Source organism: Spea bombifrons, chromosome 12, assembly GCF_027358695.1.
Source record: "Spea bombifrons isolate aSpeBom1 chromosome 12, aSpeBom1.2.pri, whole genome shotgun sequence".
NCBI classification, from domain to species: Eukaryota; Metazoa; Chordata; class Amphibia; order Anura; family Pelobatidae; genus Spea; species Spea bombifrons.
In genome coordinates, this window is record NC_071098.1 from 28,637,497 (window position 1) to 28,662,618 (window position 25,122).

The 25,122-nt window shown below is 42.4% G+C and overlaps 1 protein-coding gene across 2 annotated transcripts; it reads left to right on the forward strand.

The window, feature by feature from the left end:
* Positions 1 to 642: 642 nt before the first annotated feature.
* On the forward strand, positions 643 to 24,507 carry LOC128470636 (tetraspanin-4-like). 2 transcript variants are annotated; one of them, XM_053452537.1, is made up of 8 exons: positions 643 to 875; positions 18,779 to 18,858; positions 18,964 to 19,155; positions 19,244 to 19,318; positions 19,485 to 19,586; positions 20,734 to 20,862; positions 22,611 to 22,694; positions 22,821 to 24,507. In XM_053452537.1, the coding sequence occupies exons 2-8, from the start codon at positions 18,790 to 18,792 to the stop codon at positions 22,887 to 22,889; spliced, it is 720 nt and encodes a 239-aa protein (XP_053308512.1). In that variant the 5' UTR covers positions 643 to 875; positions 18,779 to 18,789; the 3' UTR covers positions 22,890 to 24,507. The 2 variants fall into 2 exon arrangements, with proteins under 2 accessions (XP_053308512.1, XP_053308511.1); XM_053452536.1 differs by lacking the exon at positions 643 to 875 and having other exon boundaries at positions 18,507 to 18,858.
* Positions 24,508 to 25,122: the final 615 nt, after the last annotated feature.

Here is a 25,122-nt window from a genome sequence, read left to right on the forward strand (position 1 = left end):
TTTTAGGGCTGTAGAACCCGGCGATCCCCTCAAACCCAGCAAATATTATGAGCTCCTAGAAAAGAGGGGGCATCAGGGGAGGAAAGAGGGGGCATCAGGGGGGAGAAAGAGGACAGGGAGCGGATTTTTGTCCCAAAGAGGGACTGTCTCTATTAAACAGGGACAGTTGGGTGGTATGCATCGGGGAAGGTTTATATATATATGCTCCTAGTGCACAAAAGCACGGACTCAGGACTGAGCAGACTCTCCTGCATCCCTTTAGCCTGAAAGGCTAAAAATGTTTGCAGCCATATTGAGTTAAAAAAATAAAATAATTAAAGGGACATTTAACTCCGAGTTGGCAGCAGGAAAAACCCGAGAAAATAAATATTTGAATTACTTCCAAGGAAAAAAATGTTATTGCAAAAAAGAAAAAAGGACCCCCCCACAAATTCTGGTTTTAAAAACTCCAGAAAAGTTTTCGCAGGAATAAAAATAACTTTTTTTTGGTTGTTGCACACATTGTTTGAATTAGCCAGCACCCAGCAGAAGGGTAAATCTACCCCCCCTCCTTCTCATTTCCTCCAGGACCCTCACCTACCAACTCCCAGGTCACATGACCATTTCCTAGCCAGCCCCCAACTCCCCTCCTGCCGGAGTCAGACACTCTGCTGACAGTGGGGCAGGCGGAGGGCTTAGCGACTGAATGAGGATTACAGTGTAGTTCATGCGTCTGTAGAGAAACACAGAAGAGATTACAAGAGAAAGGCAATACCCCGGATCCGTTCTCCAAACCCCCCCACCCGGTCCGCGCGTTGGGGCGAAACTCTTCGAAAAAAATCAAAAATTCGAGAGACGGCTTCCTGCCTCTGGAGATCTCCAAACTTTATACAGAGGTAAGAAGAAAAGGAGGGGGGTCTTATAGAGCCCAGAATAAGATGGGGGGGGGTTCATGTGCTTTATTGATCAGGGCGACGTGGGGTTGGGGTTCTATCTGGAATTATGACAGATGTGGCGACGCATTCCGGGCACTTTAGTGTAAAGGGTCTTTCCCCTTTGACCCTTAAAGAGTTAATGTTATTGAAGCAAAGTTTACTGAGAGAAGAGAACGGACTAAAGTGATAAATTTGGAGCATTTTTAAGAAATAAGGCATCTCAGCCATTCTTGATAATGTTGGGTAGAAGTTGGGAAAGTTCTCTTTACCCAGATACAGAAGATGTTGCTGAGCGCCCGTAGGCGCCCGTAGGTTCCCATGGGTCCCAGTAGGAGAATAGATTCTGTATTAGATTCTGGGGTACTTTTGAGCTCTGTAGATAACTCTGACTTTTCGTTCTGAGATGTTTGGTGTAGAATAGGGGTTTTTTTTTGTTTAAATGGCACAGTTAGCCAAATCATAAGAATTTTGGCCACATCTGGGAGTAAAAGCCGAGGCGAGAAACGTCCAAAACCATAACGTCTTCCTCCTAGACCTCTAATATATATATGATCCAGTTCTTTGGATCTATACAGAGAATGATGGTTCATTGGTGGGGTGGATGCCTGGAGCTTATAGTCGTGCTATACGGAGCATGTTACCTATAGGCTGAAACCATGATGGCTTCTAACCCACTGCGCGGTTCGGGGTCACGTTGGTTCCTCAGAATCCAAAACTGTTGGATAAAAGTTTAATTCAAGAAAATGATTCGTTACAAAGTTACCGGTCACGGGGCTCAATGTTTTTGCTCTGTGGACGGGTATGATGTCACCTGGTGATCTCGGAAAACACTACGGAGTTTGGTATTTTTGTAATGTTGGTTTGTTCAGGAATAAGGAAAGAACGTTTGTACCAAATAAGAAACAGTTTACATAAAACAATGTTACTTTTTACCAACTGTATCATTTCCCAAGCAGTCTGTAAAGACTCTATTAAAGCACAAGTCACTGTGTATCCAATAGCAACAAATTAGAGGTACATCGATGATATATTTAAAAAAGTACAGGAGGGAAGTTTATTTCAAGGGAGAGGAAATGTTAGAACAAGAGACCGGAATCTAATCTAGAGGGTCAGAGGCGTATGTGGAATGTAAGGAAGATTTACTTTACCGAGAGGTTGGTAGATAAGTGGAAGAGCCTCCCAGTAGAAGTGGTAGAGGCTAGTACAGTGAAGGAATTTAATTTTGTTAGTTTCTTTTGTAGTGATCCCTTTTTGAGTATCGGATCCAGGAGCAGTTTTAGTTCAACCAGAAAAATGATGTGCTTTCCAATCGATAGAATGTCACGGTTTCTTGTGGATGTTGGTGGGGTTAGTTTTAGCATCCATCACAATGGTTGGAGAGATGGTAACAGTTATGGTGGGAGAGATGGTGACAGTTATGGTGGGAGAGATGGTGACAGTTATGGTGGGAGAGATGGTGACAGTTATGGTGGGGGAGATGGTGACAGTTATGGTGGGGGAGATGGTAACAGCTATGGTGGGGGAGATAGTAACAGTAATGGTGGGAGAGATGGTAACAGTTATGGTGGGGGAGATGGTGACAGTTATGGTGGGGGAGATGGTGACAGTTATGGTTGAAGAGATGGTGACAGTTATGGTGGGGGAGATGGTGACAGTTATGGTGGGGGAGATGGTAACAGTTATGGTGGGAGAGATGGTAACAGTTATGGTGGGAGAGATGGTAACAGTTATGGTGGGAGAGATGGTGACAGTTATGGTGGGGGAGATGGTGACAGTTATGGTGGGGGAGATGGTGACAGTTATGGTGGGAGAGATGGTGACAGTTATGGTGGGGGAGATGGTGACAGTTATGGTGGGAGAGATGGTGACAGTTATGGTGGGGGAGATGGTAACAGTTATGGTTGAAGAGATGGTGACAGTTATGGTGGGAGAGATGGTAACAGTTATGGTGGGGGAGATGGTGACAGTTATGGTGGGAGAGATGGTGACAGTTATGGTGGGGGAGATGGTGACAGTTATGGTGGGAGAGATGGTGACAGTTATGGTGGGAGAGATGGTGACAGTTATGGTGGGGGAGATGGTGACAGTTATGGTGGGAGAGATGGTAACAGTTATGGTGGGGGAGATGGTAACAGTTATGGTGGGAGAGATGGTAACAGTTATGGTGGGAGAGATGGTAACAGTTATGGTGGGAGAGATGGTGACAGTTATGGTGGGGGAGATGGTGACAGTTATGGTGGGGGAGATGGTGACAGTTATGGTGGGAGAGATGGTGACAGTTATGGTGGGGGAGATGGTAACAGTTATGGTTGAAGAGATGGTGACAGTTATGGTGGGAGAGATGGTAACAGTTATGGTGGGGGAGATGGTGACAGTTATGGTGGGAGAGATGGTGACAGTTATGGTGGGGGAGATGGTGACAGTTATGGTGGGAGAGATGGTGACAGTTATGGTGGGGGAGATGGTAACAGTTATGGTTGAAGAGATGGTGACAGTTATGGTGGGAGAGATGGTAACAGTTATGGTGGGGGAGATGGTGACAGTTATGGTGGGAGAGATGGTAACAGTTATGGTGGGGGAGATGGTAACAGTTATGGTGGGAGAGATGGTAACAGTTATGGTGGGGAGATGGTGACAGTTATGGTGGGGGAGATGGTGACAGTTATGGTGAGAGAGATGGTGACAGTTATGGTGGGAGAGATGGTATTTTGGTTCTTATAAAAGTGCTGTTGTTGGGAATAAGACGTTCAGCTTGCGTCTCTGTATTGATGGAGTGGTTGCTATGGCGATACCAATTGTTTCAAACTTTCCAGAATCCCTTTTCATCTGCACTATATTTTTTGTAAACATGTATAAGGTATCTTATGAAGACATCCATGTTTTCTTTTTTATCTCCATGTCATTTAACCCTTTGGATAGCAGAGGTCAGCGGCTCTCGCTTTCACCTTTGATCTCATAAAATAGTTCTTCCTAATAACGATAACGTTACCGACGGCAACGCAGACGAACAATGTCGCTGATCAGAGTGCCGGCCACGTATTGGAAAAAATACATCTTTGTACACGCAGAAGACCACTTTTATGGAACGCACCAATGTCACATAGCACCCCTCTGACAAACAATGGTTCGGTCCACCGCTTACCTTAAACTTTTTTTGTGCTTTTTTTTTTTTAGAAAGCACCAAAAACCTTTTGTTTCCCCACTTTATGCATTTGCTTGGCGTTCGTTGAGACGTCAACCTAAAGCCTGCTGGCCTTCTCCAGGCCCCAGCGGAGAAAACATTAAACGCACATCTGGATTTCGCATGAATGAACCCCCCCACTTCTTATGTTCCTTGTTGCACACGCGTGCCGGCAGCTGGCCCTCCTATTGGCCAGTTTTAATGGAGACGTGTGCTGCATAATTCCAGCTCGGTTTGGGCCCCTGAGGTGTTTTCGATGCCTGTCCAGGGTCCGGAGCTCGGAACCTTTCTTATTTTCTTGTTTTTTTTTTAACTGAAATTTGTTTTTTACTGCAAAACACGCCGCACGCGATGTATGGATCGTAATATTTATATGAGTTTCTAGATTGTAAGCTCCTGCGCTCAGGGCCCTTTTCCCTTTATAGCATGTTTCGGTTATGTGAGGCGCAACTTGGTCTGTCCTGATTACCCATTTGTACAGCGCAACAGAATATGACGGCGCTATAGAAATAAATAATGAGTTAGTCAATGAAAAATTCAGAAATCTGGTTGAAAGGGGCAGAAAACTAGTTTTTTGGGGGGTAAAAAGATGTATCGTAGAGTTGTTGCCTTGTGCACCCTCCGGGGCGCTGGAGGGAACACCGAAAGGGCTAACGGATTTGAAGGCTACATGTGTCGGAGTAAGAAGCCACGGACTTTGAAAGCCAGAACAGAAGGAGTCAGCCTTCCCTCCCCTTCCTCCACTCCATGTCTTGTCGGATCCCGGCCAACTCTCCAGAACCCACATCTGGATTGCGTTAACTGCCGTTTAGGCAACATGGCCATTTCTAATAATATCCCAATCAAAGCCACCCGAGGCACAAACAATAGATCGAAAAAAAGTCCATCGCAGGCTAAAAATAGGAAGCTCGCTATTCTACACATTTTTAAAGGGCTAGAAGCTCCTAAAAAGTCGCGCCGGCGGCTAGAAGTCGCGCGCTTTATTCTGATTGGAGGGCTGGTGACGTTGATTGACAGGTTGTGATACGCGGCATTTGTTTAATACCAGCCTCCAGGCAAGATTTTGGAACATCCGCTACATATTATCTGTTTAAACCAATGTTGGGTTTCTAAATATTGAAGGGGATGAGTTAAATTTTAACCCTTACGAAACTTCATAGTAAACTTTATTCTCAGTATTGGTCGCATTTAAAAAAAAATTAAATAAAATGAAAAAGTAAGTAAATAAAAACTCTAACTCTAATATTTCCTAGATAAGGATTATGCGTTCCGGCCGGACTACTTACTCGCTTGGGGCCCCACGGTATATAAGCCAAAGCCGCGACTAGGGCTATTGGCGCCTGGGGCGGGGTTGAAGGTCCCGCCCCCTTGCTGACATCACACCCGCTTCTGGTAGTTGAAAGAAGAATATAAGGGGGGGTGCTGGGGCATTGCCAATGGGCGGCTCGTGGGGAATCTGCCCCTCTTGCCCCCTTAGTGACATTTTGGGTTAAAAACCACACATTTTTGCCCTACCAGCTCTACCATCTAAAATATTACATTTCTCTGGCTACTTTTTGTACAGTTTTCTATGGTTGTATAGTTGGGCGGATTCAATCCAACATTTCATCTGCTTTTTATTCTTAGCAATAAAAGTGCAGTCTTGCTAAAAGTGGATTAATTGCTTAATTTGATAATATTATTGTTTTTGTCTTGTTTATTACAAAAAAAAAGAAGAAATAAAATCACTTCTTTTGTGCCAAAGCATACGCTCGTTGTGCTGGCTCGTAATCGCAAGTGATCATTACATGAAACGGGTGTAGGAACTGGTAATTGTTTGAAACCAAAAACAATGGCTGGCAAATGCGGCCTGCGCTCGCCGGCAGACAGTAAAACCAGAAAAAAGGAAAAAGGGGTCATTGTGGGGAAAAATCTCAGGCTGTATTTTTTTTACGGGGTATTTCTAAAAATCTAAACACCCGATCACTCTATGGATTAACCAGGACTGGTCTTAGAAAGTCCCAATAGCTAAACAGGGAGTCATTTGTGGATGCATGGTAGGGGCAAAAACAGCTGGGGCAATATTTTTTCTTTATGAATACATACATTTACCTTTTCTTATGGTTCTTTTTGTTACGGTGTAGCAGCTAAAACCTTTCGGTTGCTTCTATATCCTTCCTCACGGAGAGCTGGAGAATTCACTGAACCAATTCCTGAGAGAGATAGTCAATTTCCCTAATGCCGTACTAGCCTATACAGTGCATCTCTATGGTTTCTGTATAAAGCAAGACCTCCAGCTCCCTATGACGTAGGAGATGGGGGCACAGAAGTGGTTTTATCTGCTTATCAGCAAGTACAGTGGAAAAATAAAAGTTCCCATATAATAAAAATAACCTTAATTAGGATAAATTACATTAATTAAACTCGTTTGGTGTTAACGTCTGTAAGTTATAGCCCAAGAGCATCGTGGAATTCTCTAAAATTAGGAAATTAGGTATAAAAAACCCTGTATTTTTTTCTTGTATCTGGTCGGTAATATCACTGTTACTGGCTGTTTCCAAGACATTCTGTTTATTCTTAATTTTTTTTTTCTTGGCCTGATTTTCCAGGAAGCATTGAAGAAAACCGCAGATGCTTTACTGTCTCTGTCTTAGAAGAGCAGCACGGGGGACATTTTTTTAATGGTTTATTTATATGGGTCCAACAAGCTAAAGGCAAAAGAACACGAAGTGCCCTCTATACTTGGAGGAACGAAGAAAAACAAAAAAAAAATCAATTATTTAAGGAACTATAATCAGAAATATTCATATTAAATATTCATATTAAACAATTATTATTACTATTATTATTATTTTAATCTTATTTGACATTATTGATTTTATTTTTAAGAATAGTATTTAAAAATATGGGGGCATCAGGATTGTAAGCCTGCGAGCCGGACCCTCTAACGTATCGCTTAGGACTGTAAGAAGTGCCGTGGAAATTGTTGGCCCTATATAAATAATTATTATAATAATAACAATAATAATACAATAATAATAACAATACTATTAATAATGATAATAATAATAGTAGTAAGCGCTGTATAAATTGTTGCCGCTATATAAATAATAAAATAATAGTACCATAATAATAATACCAATATTAATAACAATAATAGTAATAATAATAATAATAATAACTAGAAGCTACTGTAAATTATGAGACTGATAATAATTAGATTTTGGGAAATTTTTCTTTTTCTTTCTTTTGATTTCCCTACGGAATGAGTGGCAGGAAAAAGTCCAGCGCTAATTATTTTACAATTAATACACTCCGTAGAGGATTTTTTCCTGCAGGATAGAATATTTCTTAACGCTGGAAGATGACTCATTCCAAAAGTATGCCAATAAAAAGTTGTATTTTACGCATTTTTTCACCAGGGCCTTATATGGTGCCAATGTTTTCTCTCGTCCTTATCCTCTTCGCCCTAAAACGGAGACTCTTCAACTATTAACCCTTTAGTAGAGATTCTGCTGTGATGGATTGTCCAAACGTTTCTAATAAGGTTCCTTAAAAAAAAACATGACTTGTCCAAAGGTAAATTTATGAGGTCACCTGTATTAAAGCAGGGATTTTGGCTGCGATGAAGCAGTGAGAAAAGCACCAATCAGAATGCTTGGATACGATTAAATGGGAATAGAATACGGAGGAGTCGGCTCCAGGCCAGGGGGGACCTTGCTCAGCACAAATGGTTGACCCCATCTGTTGGAAGTATTTGTTTATCCTTTAGCCCAGACTGCATTTTTCCCTCTCCGGGAATGTTTCAGTGCATTTTTTAATATATTACGCAAGAGCGAATGGTTTTGAAGTTAAAATGTGTTATTGTGAAATGTCTTTTTTTCATAAAACTATATGTACTTTACATTTTTGTCTTGGCCAATAAAAAAGCAGACGCAGTTGGACACCATATCACCAACAGGGCTAATCCATCTCCATCTGCTGTGGGCCATTTAAATGCCCCCTCTCAACCAATCATCCCAACAATATGAATGGCCAGAGAAGGTTAGAGGCGTGACTGGGGGCGGGGCTCTATCACAACTTTTATATAAAGCGAAGAGGGAGATGCTCAGGCAGGGAAGTCTGACCTAGAAAATTCTCGCTGATGAAGCTTATAGTTTAAGGTCCAAGTACGGCTGGTGCCTCCTATTTAACCTACACCTTAAATCCTGGGTATTAAGTCAACACGCATCTTTTCCAACTCCCCATTCAGTTTTTTCATCTACATTCCACCCGGACATTCCCGACAAAGTGATTAATGACCTAATTCTCTGCACTTCTTTTTTTTTACCATAGCCAACCTTCCCCGCTATTTTCACGGTAGAGAAACTACGGGTGAAGCGCCGCTTCTCCGGGTCATCGCTGCCCACCGAGACCGCTGACAAAAAAGGGGAGAGCGCCAGTATTCCTTCTGCTTTATCGGGTCCCTTATCTATAAATAATCCGAAAATGCCAGCAAGCATCCCTCGCATGACCTCCATCCCACCCCTTCCCATTAGAATTTATAGAATGTCTCCCAAAAAAAAACTCTGCACTTGATCTTTGGAATTCGTTACCTTGCAGTTTTAGACTCTTATGGGCCCCTTACATCTTTTAAAAGAAGACTATATCTATATTTATCCCCTCTTTTCTTGACAACCTGTCATCCACAGTATGTGCTTTATAACGACACATTAAAATATATACATTTTTTACTATATCAACCAAAGAAGAGCTTAAAATATAGTCCAATATTTTTTAGTATGTTTAAAAAAAACATATATATATAAAAATAATAGTGCGTCTATATGAATACTATGTGGTTTAGGAAGCCCCTGGTGATTCGTTGACTTCTTTGTAAATGTGATGAAGAAGAGCCATGAAGTGACTTCTGGAGGAAGCCTGAGGTCTGGGCAATGCGGTACTCATCTGTTCTCCCCTAACAAAGTGGGATAACTGCTGGGCATCCTAGTCCTAAATGTCCCTGCTATTACCCCTGTTCCTGGTCTTGTGGTGCAGATTGGAGAGCGGTGGTTATTGCTCGTTGACCACCCGGTTAATTTAATTTATTGTAATTGTTTGGATCTTTGGATCATTCAGCAATGGAAGGGACACGATGTAAATGGAATCCAGTCCCAAGCTACCCCCCTGCAGAGTACTGATTAAATATACAACCATGGTTATGTTTCATAGTTTGAAACGTATATGGCGCCACATTCTTTTCTTGGCTAGATTCCGCTTTTGCATCTTGATGTTGAGATTCCTGCACCCTCCCAACTGATGATTTTCCTACTCGTGAGTCATAAAGGAAATCCTTCAAAGTAAATCAATGACTTAATAAGTGCTACAGCCAAGACATGGTAGAGGTCCCTTGGCAATACCAACCACTTTCTTGAAGGTCTCAAATCGGTCTTGAAAGTTCTCGCAGCCACTCACGTTAAATGTTCCTGGGTATAGTTACAGGATCTTTCCCGTGGATAAAGAGTACTGTGGTAGAACTGTAGAATTTTATATTATGTCCAATTAGCCTATCACAGACATATCAGCTCCATCTTTTTCTTGCTGCAAGGTGGGGAGCTATCCAGAACCCAACCATCTCATGTCCATAGTCTTCTGCTATCAGTGGCATCTTTATGGGGGTCAGTGGCATATTAATCCTTGGCACTGCCCAAGTCTAACCCATGGCAATACCACCAGCTGCTCCCTCTTTACCATCATCCTTCTTCTAGGCTCCAGGATATGATGTCATACCTTTAAGGACATGCAAGTGGAAGCAAACGACGGAGGCTGATCCCCTTTGTACCGTCCCGTTGAGTAGTGGAGCCTGGTCGCCGAACGAGCAATTGTGTCCTTGCTATGAAGCTTGTTGACCTAGGCCAGTATATGCCACTGACGGGGGCCATATTGTGGTCTGACTCAATACAGATAGGTGCTAAACAAGGTACAAAAGTAGGGTATCCACCAAAGTTGTACTTATTTTCAGAGTATTTGACCTATTAAATTGATTCCATAGAATAATCAAAGCATTATTAATGGTATATGGCTTCTGTCCGCTTTCTTTACCCCGTCTGCATCTGTCAGCCTCACCCCCGTGCTCACGAGGTTGGCCCCGAGCCTCTGTGGTGGGAACGGGGCCGGGAATTTTCCCGTACACAGGAAGAGCTCTGTTTTCACTGAGGAAGTGACCGCCGTCTCCCATGTCGCAGAGCTATTGTCCTACGATCGTATCTGCTTGGAGGTGTCAGCAGTTATTCAGAGGAAGGGGAGTCGTTTTTGGAGTAGGTCGGTTACTCCTTGGCAATTCCCACAAAGAGGACAAAGTTAAACTCTTTCTGTATCTCATACTATCAGAAAACAAACAGACGTGGCTTCGTTCCTTAGAATTCTGGGGTCATTAAGATTTATTTGTAAGATGACATTTATTCATGTCTCCAATGTCCAACTAACATTCAGAGATGGAGCCTAAAGTGGACAGATCTGAAACTACAAATATAATATTTTATTTTAAAAAAATGTATATTTTAGGCAATCAGAATATCTTACTTTAGGGTAAGTTCTGCCGAGGTAGAATGTCCATCTTTAGAATGTTACGTCCCCTTAAAATGACTACTACTAATGGCTTATTGACATTGTTCCCTTCTAAAGCCAATATATGTGACCCCTCCGAGTCCCGCACCGGTCTTCTGCTATGCATTGTACGACCCCACGGCTACGGGCTGATCACTAGTTTAATTATTCTGTTCTTATTCTGTTTCACCTCGGACCACAAGTTTAGGTTTCTGTAATCTCCACGCACATTCTTTTTTCTTTTTCCTATTTCAAGTAGCGTCATTCTGTACATGCAGACGGAAAGGGCGTTCCGCGAAGAAGAGTATTTATAGAAGGGCTGTAACAGGATGTGCGAGCGACTGGCGGTAATAACGGACCTGACCTCTCGCCAGCAGTTCGTCCCAGTGTTGTTTATAGATCGCTCATTTATTCCTTTAAATATCACTTTGATCTTTCCCCAACCAAATAGAGACAGGTGCAGGGATAGTCCGAGTCGGCAGCCATCAATCGGCTAAGTCTTTTCGTATTTCTTAATGTTCCGCTCGATGTTAAAATGTGAAAAAATGTGTGTCCTTTATGGGGTAAATTGGTGGCTTTGATCATAATTGGACAAACCCCAGGGCCAGCTAGCCAAGGATCCAACTTTTATGCGCCCTCAAAGTATTAATGGCTTCTAAATTTTCCACTTGGCTCCTAACCTCTACACAATTTTGAGTCATGTCCATGCATGTGAACGTTTGGGCTTCAGGTACTCAGTGCCTACCCTTGCGAACGCGGCCAAGACTGCCCACTGACGTTGGTAGGCGATCCCGTGACATTTGGGGGGGGAAAGCCCCCATTTAAAGGGGAAATAGGCCAAGTGTGTGTGCCAAGACCCCACTCTCACGACCCAAAGAATTCGGGTATTGACACGGAGAACCAGAGAAGCAACGCTTCTCTCGGAGGCCAAACCTTTTCTTCAATCTTGATGAAAAAGACCTGAAAAAAGGGGTTGCCCAAAATAAAATTAAATCCAAGGAGACTTAAGAACTTGAGTCAGGCTCACAGTGACCAAATCTCATGTGAGTCCATCATACTCCATAAAGTTATGGATGCCACCAAGTTCATCTGGAGAGTCTCCAAGCTGGACCTGGTTTCACCTTGATGGATGCCCAAGGTCATCATTCTTATCAACAACTCCTACAATGCCAACACAATCTAAACTTTAAAGGTCGAACGAGCTTCTCCACACCCCCGACAGGAACAAAACGTCTGGACGGAGAGACGTAAAAGCTTTGTGTTATTCCAAAGAACTCCCCGTAAACACTCTGCCCTTTAATGTTTGGCTTTCAGTGCCACCGACCCGTCTAGCCGTACAGTTGTTATGCTTTAGATGTTAACATTTATCTAAAGTAAAAATAGTAACAGTAGCGGTAATTATCCTCAGAATGTGATGATAACCCACTGCTATCAAGTCGGACCCCTCGAGAGACATGTGAGGAGTGAGGCGGTATGCTTCTAAAGTGCTGAGAAGACAGAAGATCATTTGGCACATCTGTCCCTTGTATAATAGGCCACGCTACACCGCACAAAAGGCCGGCACGGGATCCGGCTTCAACTCACCCCGGTCTGTCTTCTTAACTGCCTGGGAACAGGCGCTGGCTCAGCAATAGAGATGCTAATGATGATGTTAATGATACCGCGTCCAACGCCGACCCAGCGACCTTCTATTTTTCCCCTCGGCTTTCGGGTCCGAATGTTCAATTTCTAAGCTATTCTGGGCAATTGGGGTCAAATTTCTTCTCTGTTTTCTATTTTTGTGTCGCTTGCTTAAAAAAAAACACCTGGGAAAGTCCTAAGTGAGCCGGACCTTGAGATTTGAAGTATTAACCCTTTAGTAGCCCATCATGAGGATTCTATCTGGTGGCTCGCCAAATGTTTTACCCAAGTGGCTGCAATACCGGCCCCTCATGGAAACCTTGACTGGTTGTCATTGAAGGATATTCCTAATTGAGTCACCTGCATTCAAGCAGGGATATCAACCAGAAGCTTGCCCTACACTGATTCTTCTAGAACAGCCTAGAACGTATATCTGGACACAAATAAACTACGATTCTAGTGACCGTCTCTGAGCCCAACCACCCGTTACCTTGGTTACACCTTGGCAGCTGGATACATTAATATATACTTTCAATAACATAATTTTTGAGTAAATGTTTTCAACACCCCCCATACATAAAGCATGAAAAAAATAAAAAAAATCTATATTTTTTTTTAAAAATAAAAATTCCACTCTAAGATGCGGAGTTCGCTAAAATTCTGTCCTTTTTCGGGTCTCCCAAAAATTCCTGGGCATTGTTTTCAATGACTAACCTCAGGAATTTCCTGCCTGCGCTGGAAGGTGGGGGGTTGCTGTTTAAGTTTGCCTCGGGTTTCAATTCGGTGGAATTCACCAATTCCTAAATTCTTTGACTGAGCTGATTTTCTTCAAGCGTTGGAAAATCTCTCATTATTTCCAACATCTTTTGAGTCCAGTCAGAGAAAAATGACTTTAATTTGACTTCTTTTTCCCCTACGCTCAGAATTCTAGAATCTGGGGAATAAAAAAGAGTATTCCTTGCCAATTTTAACAAGTTAAACAAAACACTAGATATGTTTTGAAGTTTGACGTTCCTTCTGATGATCGCTAGGGTGCTGCGAGATCGTCTTCCTAAATAAGACGGGAAATGAGTCCTTAAAACATCAATTTTAGCCAAAAATAACATTTATTCCAAAGGTGTCATAGATGGATCTGTGTAGGTCAATCCATAACTAACAGGGCTTGTGATTGTTTCTTGGGTTTATTGGCCCGGTTTCTCGATGGTGGCTGTTGGTACCAGTAGGCGGCTGGCAAGAAGAAGCCACTTGGCCTTTAGGTTAATCTAATCATGGATTTGGGCAGCTCTTTCCATGTTAACTCCATCCAGGTTGTCTCAGGTTGCCCTACGCTGGTCCCCATGATGGAATTGTGTATAAAATGGTTGGCCATAACATACCACCTCTTCGGTCTGGGAGTTCTCACATCTGTTTAGTTAATGTAAGGTTTCCAGACCCTTTACAGCGAAGGTCAAGAGGCCCCCGGAGGTCACATCCGTGCTTCAGGCTTGAGAACCTTGAGGACATCTGGATCTCCGGTGGAGAGCTGCTTCTGGTATATAAACTCATTCATCCTGAAGAAGGTCGGTGTACATCCTCAACCCCAAGCCAAATGATCGATATTATAAGTCTACTTTCATGTTTTCCCAAATCTACCAGTTCATGGATTTAGAAAGTTCAATTTCCTTAAAAACGTATTTAATATGGAATTTTATAAATGGAATCCTTTGAGTCAACTTTGGGGGGTAATATTCGGATGTTAGAATTTTTAAATGAACGAATCAGCCCTTGGGTCCAATAAATGAAGATTAAAAAAATCAGGACTTTTACCATATAGATATAATAAGCTAAGGGATAAATGTTGTGCAAGTTGCCATAGCAACTGATGGAATATTCCTGTTTATTGCTCCGCTTTAAACACTTTGCCCCAGATATTTCCCCCCGTCGTACCTTTGGTGAGGTTGGCAGTGTAATGAGGGGAATTATCTGTTTGGGGCTAAAAAAAGCAGATATGATTAAGTCAGATTCTAAAAATCTATCATTTTCTTTTAGCTTTCTTTTAGCGATCGGAACGAGCGACTAAATATTTACATGGAGCGTAGCCCGTTACCAGCAGGTGGAGGACGTCTAACTTAATCTTCTAAAGAAGTCGTTTATCAAGTTGACTTTGTGTTCCTTAAATAAAAGATATCTGGCTTCAAACACTCCGTCTGCGTAAAACGGGTGTCGCTGATTCCAAATGATATTAACATAAAATACCAATAAATTCAACATAGAAACCTAGAATCTGCCGGCAGACTGGCCCCATCGGCCCCTGTCTAGTCGGCCGTTTCTCCTGCTGTAAAGACTCAGACCTTAATCAGTCGTTGGTCTCGTCTTAGATTCAGGAGCCGTATGTCTATCCCATGCATGTTTAATACCCTCTACCACTTCTGCTGGGAGGCTGCTCCACTTTTCTGCCAACCCCTGAGTAAAGCCAAGCTCGCGTACGTTAGCAAAAAAAAAAGCCAGGAAATCAATTTGTGATCAATAATATCTGATTAGGTTGTCTCTGGACAAGGTAACAACCTAAACACGCTCCAGCCCACAGAGAGTTAAAGCCGCAACTGAGAATTTTGAACAAAAAAAAGGCAGATCTGTTGTTTTATTCTTTCCTCTGTAGCTTTAATTGCATAACAAGCCACAAAGGGGTTGAAGAAGCTTTTTTCACTTCTACGGCAACAGCCTATCAGTGCCTGCTTTTGAGTCACATGACAATTATGTGTCCCTGGCAAAAAAAAAAAATAAAAAAAAAAATATATATAACACGATTTGTGATTTGTGGGAAGGTTCTGAGCATTTCACGGTGCTGTGGGCTTCTGCTACATTTAGTTCTTAAAGCGTTAAGCTCAGCAGAGCAGGTGGAACGGCACCTTTAAGCTTTAGCTCTACCTGGCATGGTTCTCATTACCCCTCGTCAGGCTTCACTTGATGTCCGTTTCTCTATCATCCCATTAAATCTCAATATATAATAACTACACGCTGCACAAATGGTTAATACGACTCGTACCCAGGCTTCGTACTATATATCAGAGCTCCTATGCGTACTTTTTTGGTACATTGACGGGAAGCTATGTCTAACTCTATATATATATATCCTCCATATCCCATCAATCAGCTCCCACATCTGAAGACACCACCAGGATCCCTAACCAAGGAGCGATCAGCCGACTACACACAGCTATACATTAAAGTTGCTGCATTGCAGTGCCGCTCGGCTTCCGCCAATAACCTGAATTCTATTTTCTCTTTACTAATTCTTTTTATTGCTCTTTGACTCCTTCTTCTTCCTCCACCACACCTTCTGCACTGTCTTCACCCAAACCTGTCTCCTAGTTGTCTCCAGATCCTCACTGTGCTTTACTGTCCATCTCTGATGCCCTCGTTCCCCCTCTCATCACTCTTCTCCCACCTCTGGCCCGATCTCCCCTCTTCGCGTATCTCCTCTAAGGCTTCCAGTGTCCTTCTCTGTGCTCTTAACCGTGATCGCCTATAGAACGAATTTCCCATTCCGAGACCCGTCAGAACGCTAAAGTATGAGAGCGGAGAATTTATTTGGTGTACAATCCAAAATTCCATTATCAGAATGCCCCCCCCCTCTAATTGTTAATGACATCATTCACGATGCCTGGCGATAGAATGAAAGTGCTACTAGAATATGCAACGTTCCCTGAAGATTAACAGCTGAGAGCCGGAGGATAGAAAGCCGAAGTCTACAGAAGCGGGGAAGCGATTATGTGCTGAGAACGCGGAGTGGTGGGGAAAGTCTCTGACGACAGAGCTACCCTTCAAAAATGCATAATCTCGCTACCGCAGCCAGGCTTTGTAACACGCGTCTGCGGCTCCCATTCATTCGCCTGCGCCGGCCGCGTCTATTCTGCTTTTATTTATTAGGGATTCGTCAGTCTGGCCGTAGACAGGCAAGCCGGCGTTTAACGAATGATTCTCGTTTAGACGTCCTCCTGCCGCATCCTATTTTTAACATCTGCTCCCGTGTGTCTAGGAAACACAACGCTACATCGGAGATGAAGTTAACTCAACCGCACGCCATCTGACTTCTTTAACGAAGGAGTGCGCAGGATTTTCTCCTTCTGCTGGGGTTGATCTATACATTCTTTTTGCTCTTTACATTCTAAGTACATAGGATTTCCTCCTTCTGCTGTGGTTGATCTAAACTATCTTTTGCTCTTCACAAGCCAAGGATACCGTGTATTAAAAAATCCCAGGGATTTATCATCTGTCCTGAGCCGGCACAGATATCCTCCGACCGACCTGCCGGGGAAGACTAACCCCTCCCCACAGAAAAAAAATAGCAGACCTTTCGGACAGTTCTTCAGCAGAGGACACGGTGGAGTTTTATAGAAAACCTGCAGAGAACATCGTGCATGTGACTTCTCTTTAACAAAAAAAAAGATGTCCTCTTTCTTGATTTCTAGATAGACGCCACAAAAGGTCCTATCGCTTTAGGAGACCAACCAATCTCCGAGTGCTGATCGACGAGAATAGGATAGTTATAAAAAAATTAACCTCTAAATGGTAGCATCAAACTCAGCCAACCTTTGGCCATCTTCCAAATGAAGAAATCCCACTTTTCTTAATAGTTTCTACACCGAGTGTCTTTGGGTCATCATTTCTCCTCTTTCGAGGGTTCCTTGGGAATATGGGATAAGGAACTATATTTGCTACCACATTGACCAGATTCCATGTTGTGTCTTAGTTTTTAGACGCATTCTTTTAGAGGTCTCACATAAAAAATAGATCTGTATTATTAACTAATTAATTTAAAACTATAAATTAATTTTATAAAACTTTAATGATTTTTTTGTTTTTGTTGTTTGTTTTTTGTTGCATATCCATAGGCTACCAGACCCATCAAGCTGTTCCCATTCTATATTTTGTACTTACTAATCATCGTCACGGTTAAGCCTCATGATATACGGTGTATCTCTGATATTATGGCCTTCACGCCATTTACTGATTTATTTTGTTTTGGGGAAAGCTGTGATTTTTTTGTGAATTTGTCCATTTCCCCGCAGTCATACGACACCGAAGATATCTCAGTGGCTTCTGAAAGTGCTCGACTTTTCACACAATTCTTCTTCTGTTCTTAAGATATTAACGAGATGTCACACCAGCTCATTCCTCAACGTGTTGGAGTTTAAAAACCCCAAATTGATTTAGCAAGTGGAATTTGTGAAATCGGTGTAGTGTACTCTTGTACTCTTCATCGTCGAGTCTTTTTTTGTCCTTTTTATCCGAATATATCCTTCTCATTCCATTTCGGAATCGCTAGTTCTTCTGGCCGGCCACGGAGTCTCATACGCGGTTGACTTTGGTCGTTTCCAAAGGCTCCTGGGAGATTGTAAGACGCTGGTGTGTTTTTGTGGTGTCACTTACCATCTGGTGACCTTTTTTGGACTATCTACAACTTTTCTCATTAAAAGCTTCATTCTAACGAATTTAAACTATGCTGGGTGTTGCGCAACTCAAGACTGGTTCTTTTTTTGACCTTTTTTAATCCGGAGAAGATAGCAGAAGTATCCAGTAAAAGGAAATATAATACTGTGCTTTGGCCAGTGTGTACGTATTCCCATAACGCTGATAACACGGACTTTTAGCTGGTTAGACCTTATTTGCATAGATATATTCTGTTTCCTTTTTCTGCTGTTTTTTTTAGTCTGAATTTTGGCTTTTATCTAGGCCTTCTGGGAGGCTTTTAAAACAGAGCCTTAGGTTATGCAGGAATTCTACTTCTGATTAGGGTAGGAAGGCTCCCATAGAGCAAGCGTGCTTCAAACGTACCAAAGAAGATCAAAAGCTTTTATAATTTCAGTTTATCCGTGATTAAAACCACCACATTCTCCTGTTTTACCCTGTAAGACATCAGTATCTTCTAACTCTACGTGGACTCTTTGGAAAAGCCTTTTCTGTTGACCATTATGGTCCTTAATATGACCAGTTATGATTCTTGTGAATCCAGAAGCCCTTTTAACGGATGTCTTTGGTCAATGTACACGGTTCGGAGAATATATGTTAATTGTAGGGACTAATTAGACCTCCAGAAGAGAAAAAAACTATTGATGGACAATCATTTTCACGTCATAATGTTTCTAGATTGTAAAGACAGATGAAGAATCCGGCACATAACATTTTTATGCAGGACGTTTTCCACAGTTGAACTTGTCCCAGGGAAAGCGTGACGTGTGGATAAACCGTGTGATACTTTGTTTCTTTGTAAAGATTAGAATAAGCCATTAGACAATGCAGGCGTCCAGCAGTGACGACCCCAGCTACAGCCAGAGTTCTCCACCGGGAGGACGTCGAGCTCAATGGAAAGGGGTCTACAGCGGGAGATGGGGGGTCGCGGGAAGTTCTTCATTCAGTGGCGTGCAGTCAAATCCCGAAGACCCATCAGGTGGGGAGGCCAAAAAAGAAAACCGAGTAATCGTCCTGTACCTGGATCTTTCCTTTCTTTTACTTCTAGAGTTGAAGAAGATGAGTATGACGAGGGGCTGCTTGCTGTGCATCAAGATAACCATGTTCATCTTTAATCTCATCTTCTGGGTGAGTACGGAGAGGACTTTATTGTCCACGCATACACTCATCGTACATCCTAAGACTGCCCTAATAAATCACACATCTCTGTACGCACCCTTTGCTCCCCTGTAGCTCGGAGGATGTGGGATCCTTGGTGTTGGGGTCTGGCTGGCTGTCACCCAGGGGAAATTTGCCACCCTCTCCATCTCATTCCCGTCGCTGTCGGCCGCCAGCCTCTTCATGCTAACCGGCTCCATTATAATGGTGGTGGGATTCATTGGCTGCCTGGGAGCGGTGACGGAGCACCGCTGTCTCCTGCTCACAGTAAGTGCCACCAGCTGAATATAATAAGTTGGATAAAGGAAATTAAGAAAATGTATAGTAATTCTAGAATTTTGTCTTTTCTATTTAGTTTTTTGTGGTTTTGCTCATTATCTTCCTGCTCGAGATGATCAGCATGATTCTCTTCCTGACTTACAAAGAAGAGGTAAGTGTCTTCGCTCAAAGCATTCAAACCATTCTATCATTATAGTAAACCGGCCACTATCTCACTGTTCTGTCATAGTTTCAGCCTCTCTGAGATAAAAGTATTCAAAAAATTGTGCAGTTTAAAAAATATTTGTTTTTTTTCCCCTTAAATTTGTTTCCTGTAGTTTCACAATTACGCTCAGGAAGACCTAAAGAAAGGACTCAAACTTTATAGAACCGATGGGAATCTGGGACTGACGAATGCCTGGGACATTGTCCAGACAGAGGTATGGAAAGCAACCATTGCAGCCACGTAAAATGTGCCCTTATTCATGTGACACAAAGCAGGCACTGATAGGTTGTTGCCATATAAACTTAGAAAAAGCATCGATAACGTTTCTGTTTTTTATACAATTGAACATTCGGAAGAAATGATTGACCTGTCAAGGTTTATATGCGTAGCACGCTATAGAGAGCACGCTATGGAGGAGCTCGTTAGCGGAGTCTCTTTGCGGTATAAGGATCGTAATTGTGTCATTGTGCTATTAACGTACCCTCTGAAGGTCACACGTGGTGGGCGATCCATTAATCACAGAGCGTCGATGCCACACGTTATCTGCGGTTAACAAATCCCTCGATCCCGCCGATCCATCAGCTCCGGAATATGAAATATTAAAACCTTAACTGCTGCCGGTAACGTGATATATAAACTCTCTGTAACGGATACAGTCAGGATAGTACAGCGGATCTCACTTAGAAGCTTTTAGTCCACTAAATCATATTTTCCTCTCCGTACACTGTTAACCCTTCGAATACATGCTGTTAAGCTACGCAATACATTAAATCCCCTTCCTGGCACGCAGAGGGTTAAGCAGTCTAGTACCCTTTGACTTATTATCATTACTGCGTAGATACTGTACTACACACCACAGCTCTGGTACTGGAAGTGTTAAACACGGTATTTACATATGACCAATTTCCAATTCCGGCGAAATCCCAATTATAATACTCCAGGAATCATTCAGAGCCAAAGTGGTTTCAAATATTATGACCAACCGAACGCAATAAAAGATGGCACAAGAGTTTAAGGCCTGGAATTCTACATTCTTGGTATAAATAAAAATAGGGAATCGCCCGGGTTAGAACCCTGGTTGTCGCCTCTTCAAGCTCCTTATGGGAGGTGATGGGGCGGAGCCAAGTTGGGTAGGTGGGGTTAACTACAGACAGGGGCAGGAACAAACCCCAATTGAAGGAGCATAGGGTGGGAAGTGGGCGGAGCTGAAGTGGGAGTGGGCAGAGCCAAGCATGTCTTGTCGTATAAAGAGATCAATGGCGGTCAAGACTCGGAGCAAGTGGGCCATTGTGTAGACCGCAGTCCTCTGCGATGCATTGAAACAAACAAAGATGCCAAAAATGCATTTTTTTTCTCTAAAGTTCCGATGCTGCGGAGTAAAGAATTACACGGACTGGCTCGATGTGTGGAACGCGTCTTATGTTCCTCATTCTTGCTGCTCGGAACACCACGATGACTGCCATTCCACCCCCAGCAGCTGGTGGAGAGACGTGAGTATTTCCCTGTTCCCCTTTTAATATAATAAAAACACGTGACATATCATAGGCAGAGGAGGCAAGACAGACGGAATATAACGAAATGTAAAAAATGAAATGAAATCTGCCGTTTGCCAGTTCCTATGTGGCAGAACCAGCATTATCTCATTACTCAACGTCCTGTCCTGAAGTCCTCTCCATTCCCTTTTCCTCTTTACTCTTACAAAGGCTGCCTGAGCCAATCAACAACAATCAGCAACTTCACAGTAGGGAAGAGATAACATATTAAATTAATATGTCCAATGTGTATACAATATGAAATGCAGGCTTTGGGGAAAGTAACTGATCTGCTGCGTTTACGTTTCGTAAATCATGAACTCGTTATCGTAATAACAAAAGAGAGGGGATTGGGAGTAATTATTTCTGATGAATTAACGGTAATAAAGCAATAAAGCTTCGGTTGTATAGCGAGAGGCATTAATAGCGGGGAGAGGGAGGAGGATCTGTTACAGATCTCTGGTCAGACCTCATTTAGCTATTGGGGACATTTCTGGAGACCCCCATCTCCAGAAGGATATTGACATTTGAAATCAATGCGTATATGGACAGACATTGGGGGTCCGACAAGACAAGAACAACCAATACATTAGGTGGAGAGAGCATGGCTCGCAAGCTTACATACAATCTTGAGAAGGATGTGAATGAATGGCAACCTCTCCTCCGATGAATGAAGGGGTTTGTGTATGATCGTTAAAGTAGCTTTTTAGTGAATTTTCCTATTGGCTGGAAAGCGGGCCGTAAATAAACTCTAACACGACTTTTTAGTGATTAGGATTATAATTCATATTATTTCTTTCCGAGAGGGCTGGTTGTGTTAGAATAGAGACATGCATGGCCCTCTCCACTCTAGGCACTTTAGTTGTGTGGCTACCGGTCGGAGAACCGTAATTATTCCTCCTTGTTAACGCGTCGCTGGTTAACCTCACCGGAACCCGATATGTCCTTGAAGGAGTGGGGCGAAAAAAATGGAAGGTTTTATGCTGGTGAATACGCATAAGGCATAACAAAGGCCGTCTCCGCAGAAGTAGACCCTAATTACTAACACTAATGTCTATAAAGCAGCAGTATAGATTGTACCAAAGGTAAAAATCTCTACTGGCCGTCAGCCCTAATTTGCGTGTCAGACACAATCTCAGTAAATCAGCGGAGGAGGCGCGGAGACGCTCGGATCGCCAATTAATGGCTGACACGATTATCTGCTGGATTGATTCCGCTTTACACACATCAGAGACTTTCCCCGCGATAAATATTCTGCTACGTGTTCTGCCTGCCGAAACGCTTAGCAATTCCTTTTTTGTGTTTCATTTTCTCTTTTTCTTAGTCAAAACTGATTTGCGTTTCATTTAGGACGGGGAGGAAAAAATATTGTTCTTATTTTTGGGGGTCTGTGCCCATGGAAGAGTTTATTAGTGCTATGTAGAAGAAATTCCGGGGAATTGTCATATATATTGCCCGATATGCAAATTAATTATGTGTAGAAACTTGTTGGTATGTAAGATGATCACCTGTTGATGTCAATGGGACCACCACAGTGCATGTGCAGGAAGTGTACATAAGTACACTTCCTGCTTTCAGTAGGTACGGGCAGGGGGAGGAGTTAAATGAGGAAGAAGTCACATTTTATAGTTCCAGTAACAAAGTAATGGAGGTATTTATGTCTCAAATTCCAATTTGAATATTAACCCTCACCTTTTTTTTGTCAGCCCTGTTACATGAAAGTGAAAGAATGGGTCGGACATAATATGTCTTCAGTCGGGATATTTGGCATCTGCATTCTCGTTGTGCAGGTAAGGGGCTGCATCAAGGGAAAGTGATGGTGGTTTAAGCGGGACTTTCCCAATTTTCCGGCACTGTGTGTTCCGTGGGCTGTGTGGAAATATTAAGAAATATTTCTTTTTCTGCTCTTTGTTCAGGTCTTTGGCCTGGTCTTCTCCATGCTGATGTACTGTCAAGTCCTCAAGGCTGAATTATATTATGAATGAATGCAGCTACCTGCAATTCCTCCTACAAACTTTTCCTTGGCGCTTCGTCCATGTCCTTTGTGAGTTTTCCACAAATGCACCAAGATGAGAGAAGGTTCCTTCATTCTGCTTCTACCTACTCAAGACTCTTAGGTGGTCCAAAGCCCTTTCTCTCTGCCCACGAGCTTCTCACCCTTCCAATAACTCTCAACCAAGCTTAGAACCATCATTGGGATAACTACATCGACAATAATCGTACTTCATCTACTGCATCTAACAGAGGGACGTCTTTAAGCAGCTCCGACGTTCATGTAGATACACCGAACCCATCGATACAGGAACCAGGCTCTTCTAGAATGTTTTGGGGACTTGTTGTCTTTTGAGAACGTTCTGAGAAGTTAAATTCTGCATCAACAATCAGCAATGGTCATCCCAGAATAATGCGCCGTGTACTCTATGTGGACGGGGGGAAAAAACGGACATCCGGTGGCTTATATCTAATCACAATAAGGACCTTTTTCACCAGTGGTAGCTACAGCAATAAGCGTTAAGAAGCCTCGGCATCTGTGGGTCGCAGCACCCAACAGCCTTCTACACCTTCTAGAATTGTAAAATATACCTATCCGTAGTCCTACGTGCCTTTTGCTTCTAAAAGCTGGTGGTTTTTATATTGTAGTCCAACATATCATATCTTACAGTGCTTAACACGAACCTTTACACCCAACTCCATCATTTATAACGTAAAATAACTTATCGAAAAGTAGCTCTTAGCTGGAGTTTTTGTTATTTTAGTATTTGTGCTTTTGACTTCTATTTGAGGCTTTAATGGTAAGTAATATCTTTTGCGGGGGTTTGTTACAATATTGTTGCAAAAAGTGCCAACGTTCTCATGCGTTCTAGAGGTGTCCTGAAACATATATATAGGGGCATATAGAGCGCCGAGTGTCTACAGATTTTTATTTTGGGGGGAACTAAATTCAAATTTGGAAAACAATGGAGTAAATTGAGTAAATATTGGTCCAGCATGGGATTTAAATCAGTAACTCAAGTGATTGGAGTCTCGATTGTTTTGATGGAATGGCGTCAAGGTCTCCCCTCTTTCCTTACAATGCGGATTCATAGAAATAGGGGGCATTATGATCGTTTGTGAATTTATTTTCTGTTCATGTTGTATAAATGTTTCTTTCCGTTGAATGATGTGTAGGGGATTTAGCCGGCGGTTCTATGATCTGAAAGGTCATGCGCCTTCTTGTGCTTTAAGGGACCTCTCATAGCATATTCTTGTTCTGGGATTATATCGTTGTGATTTTTGCCTCCTTTACTCCGTATTATTTTTTTAATCATTTTTGTTTTAAAGTGTTTAATGGTTTAGGAATAATTTTGCTTGGGCAGATGTTACTTTCTTCTTATTAGGGACCACAAGAAAGAAACATCGGGGTGATTTTATTAGGTCATTTAATTTAGGCTAAAAAACACCCCCAATTTTAAATACAGCGCACCTCCAGAAGCTGTTTGACACCAATGACATACGGGATCATACAGAAGTTTTTGAGTCATACAAACAGCTGTAAAAACATATTAAACACTAAAAAATAATGCAATTATACTCCAGTAGTGGAAAAGATGGAAAACATGCTATTTAAGGGAAATTTAATTATAAAGCCATGTGGTAAAGCAAAAAAGAACATGTCCAAGGTCCAAGCACTATATATAGGGACCGGCAGAGGTTGTCTTGGCCCTCCAGAGAATATGGTAGCCAGGACTGAGATGATGTGAGGAACCTGAGTGCTATGGTGCTCTGATGGTAGAGGTGGGCTTAAGGAGGTGCCTATAAGTTGCATGGAAGCCAACATGGTGAGGCATGGTTCTTGGGGAGCAGATGAGACTAGATTGGGGTATTTGGGGTCTAAACATAGGGTTCGGGTAGCTTGTGAAGATGTCCATACTGGTGGAGCAGAGCGCGATACAGCCAGAGATCAACTGGGTCAAATACTGTTTTGGCACCAGAAGCTCTGCTAGAAAGAATGCTTAGAAGCAGATGTATGAGGTCATAGGTTGGCGTGCGTAAGAGTGCTGCCCGGCAAAGTCAATACTCGCATTTAGTATTAACAGAATGACTTCATCGTTCAACATAACCATGAATAAATAAGGTTCCACGATTCAGGACACCTTTTAATTCAAGAGCAGGGGAACAGATATTAAAGACATATGGACAAATACTAAAACAATTGTATCAGTCCTCAGTAAACCACAA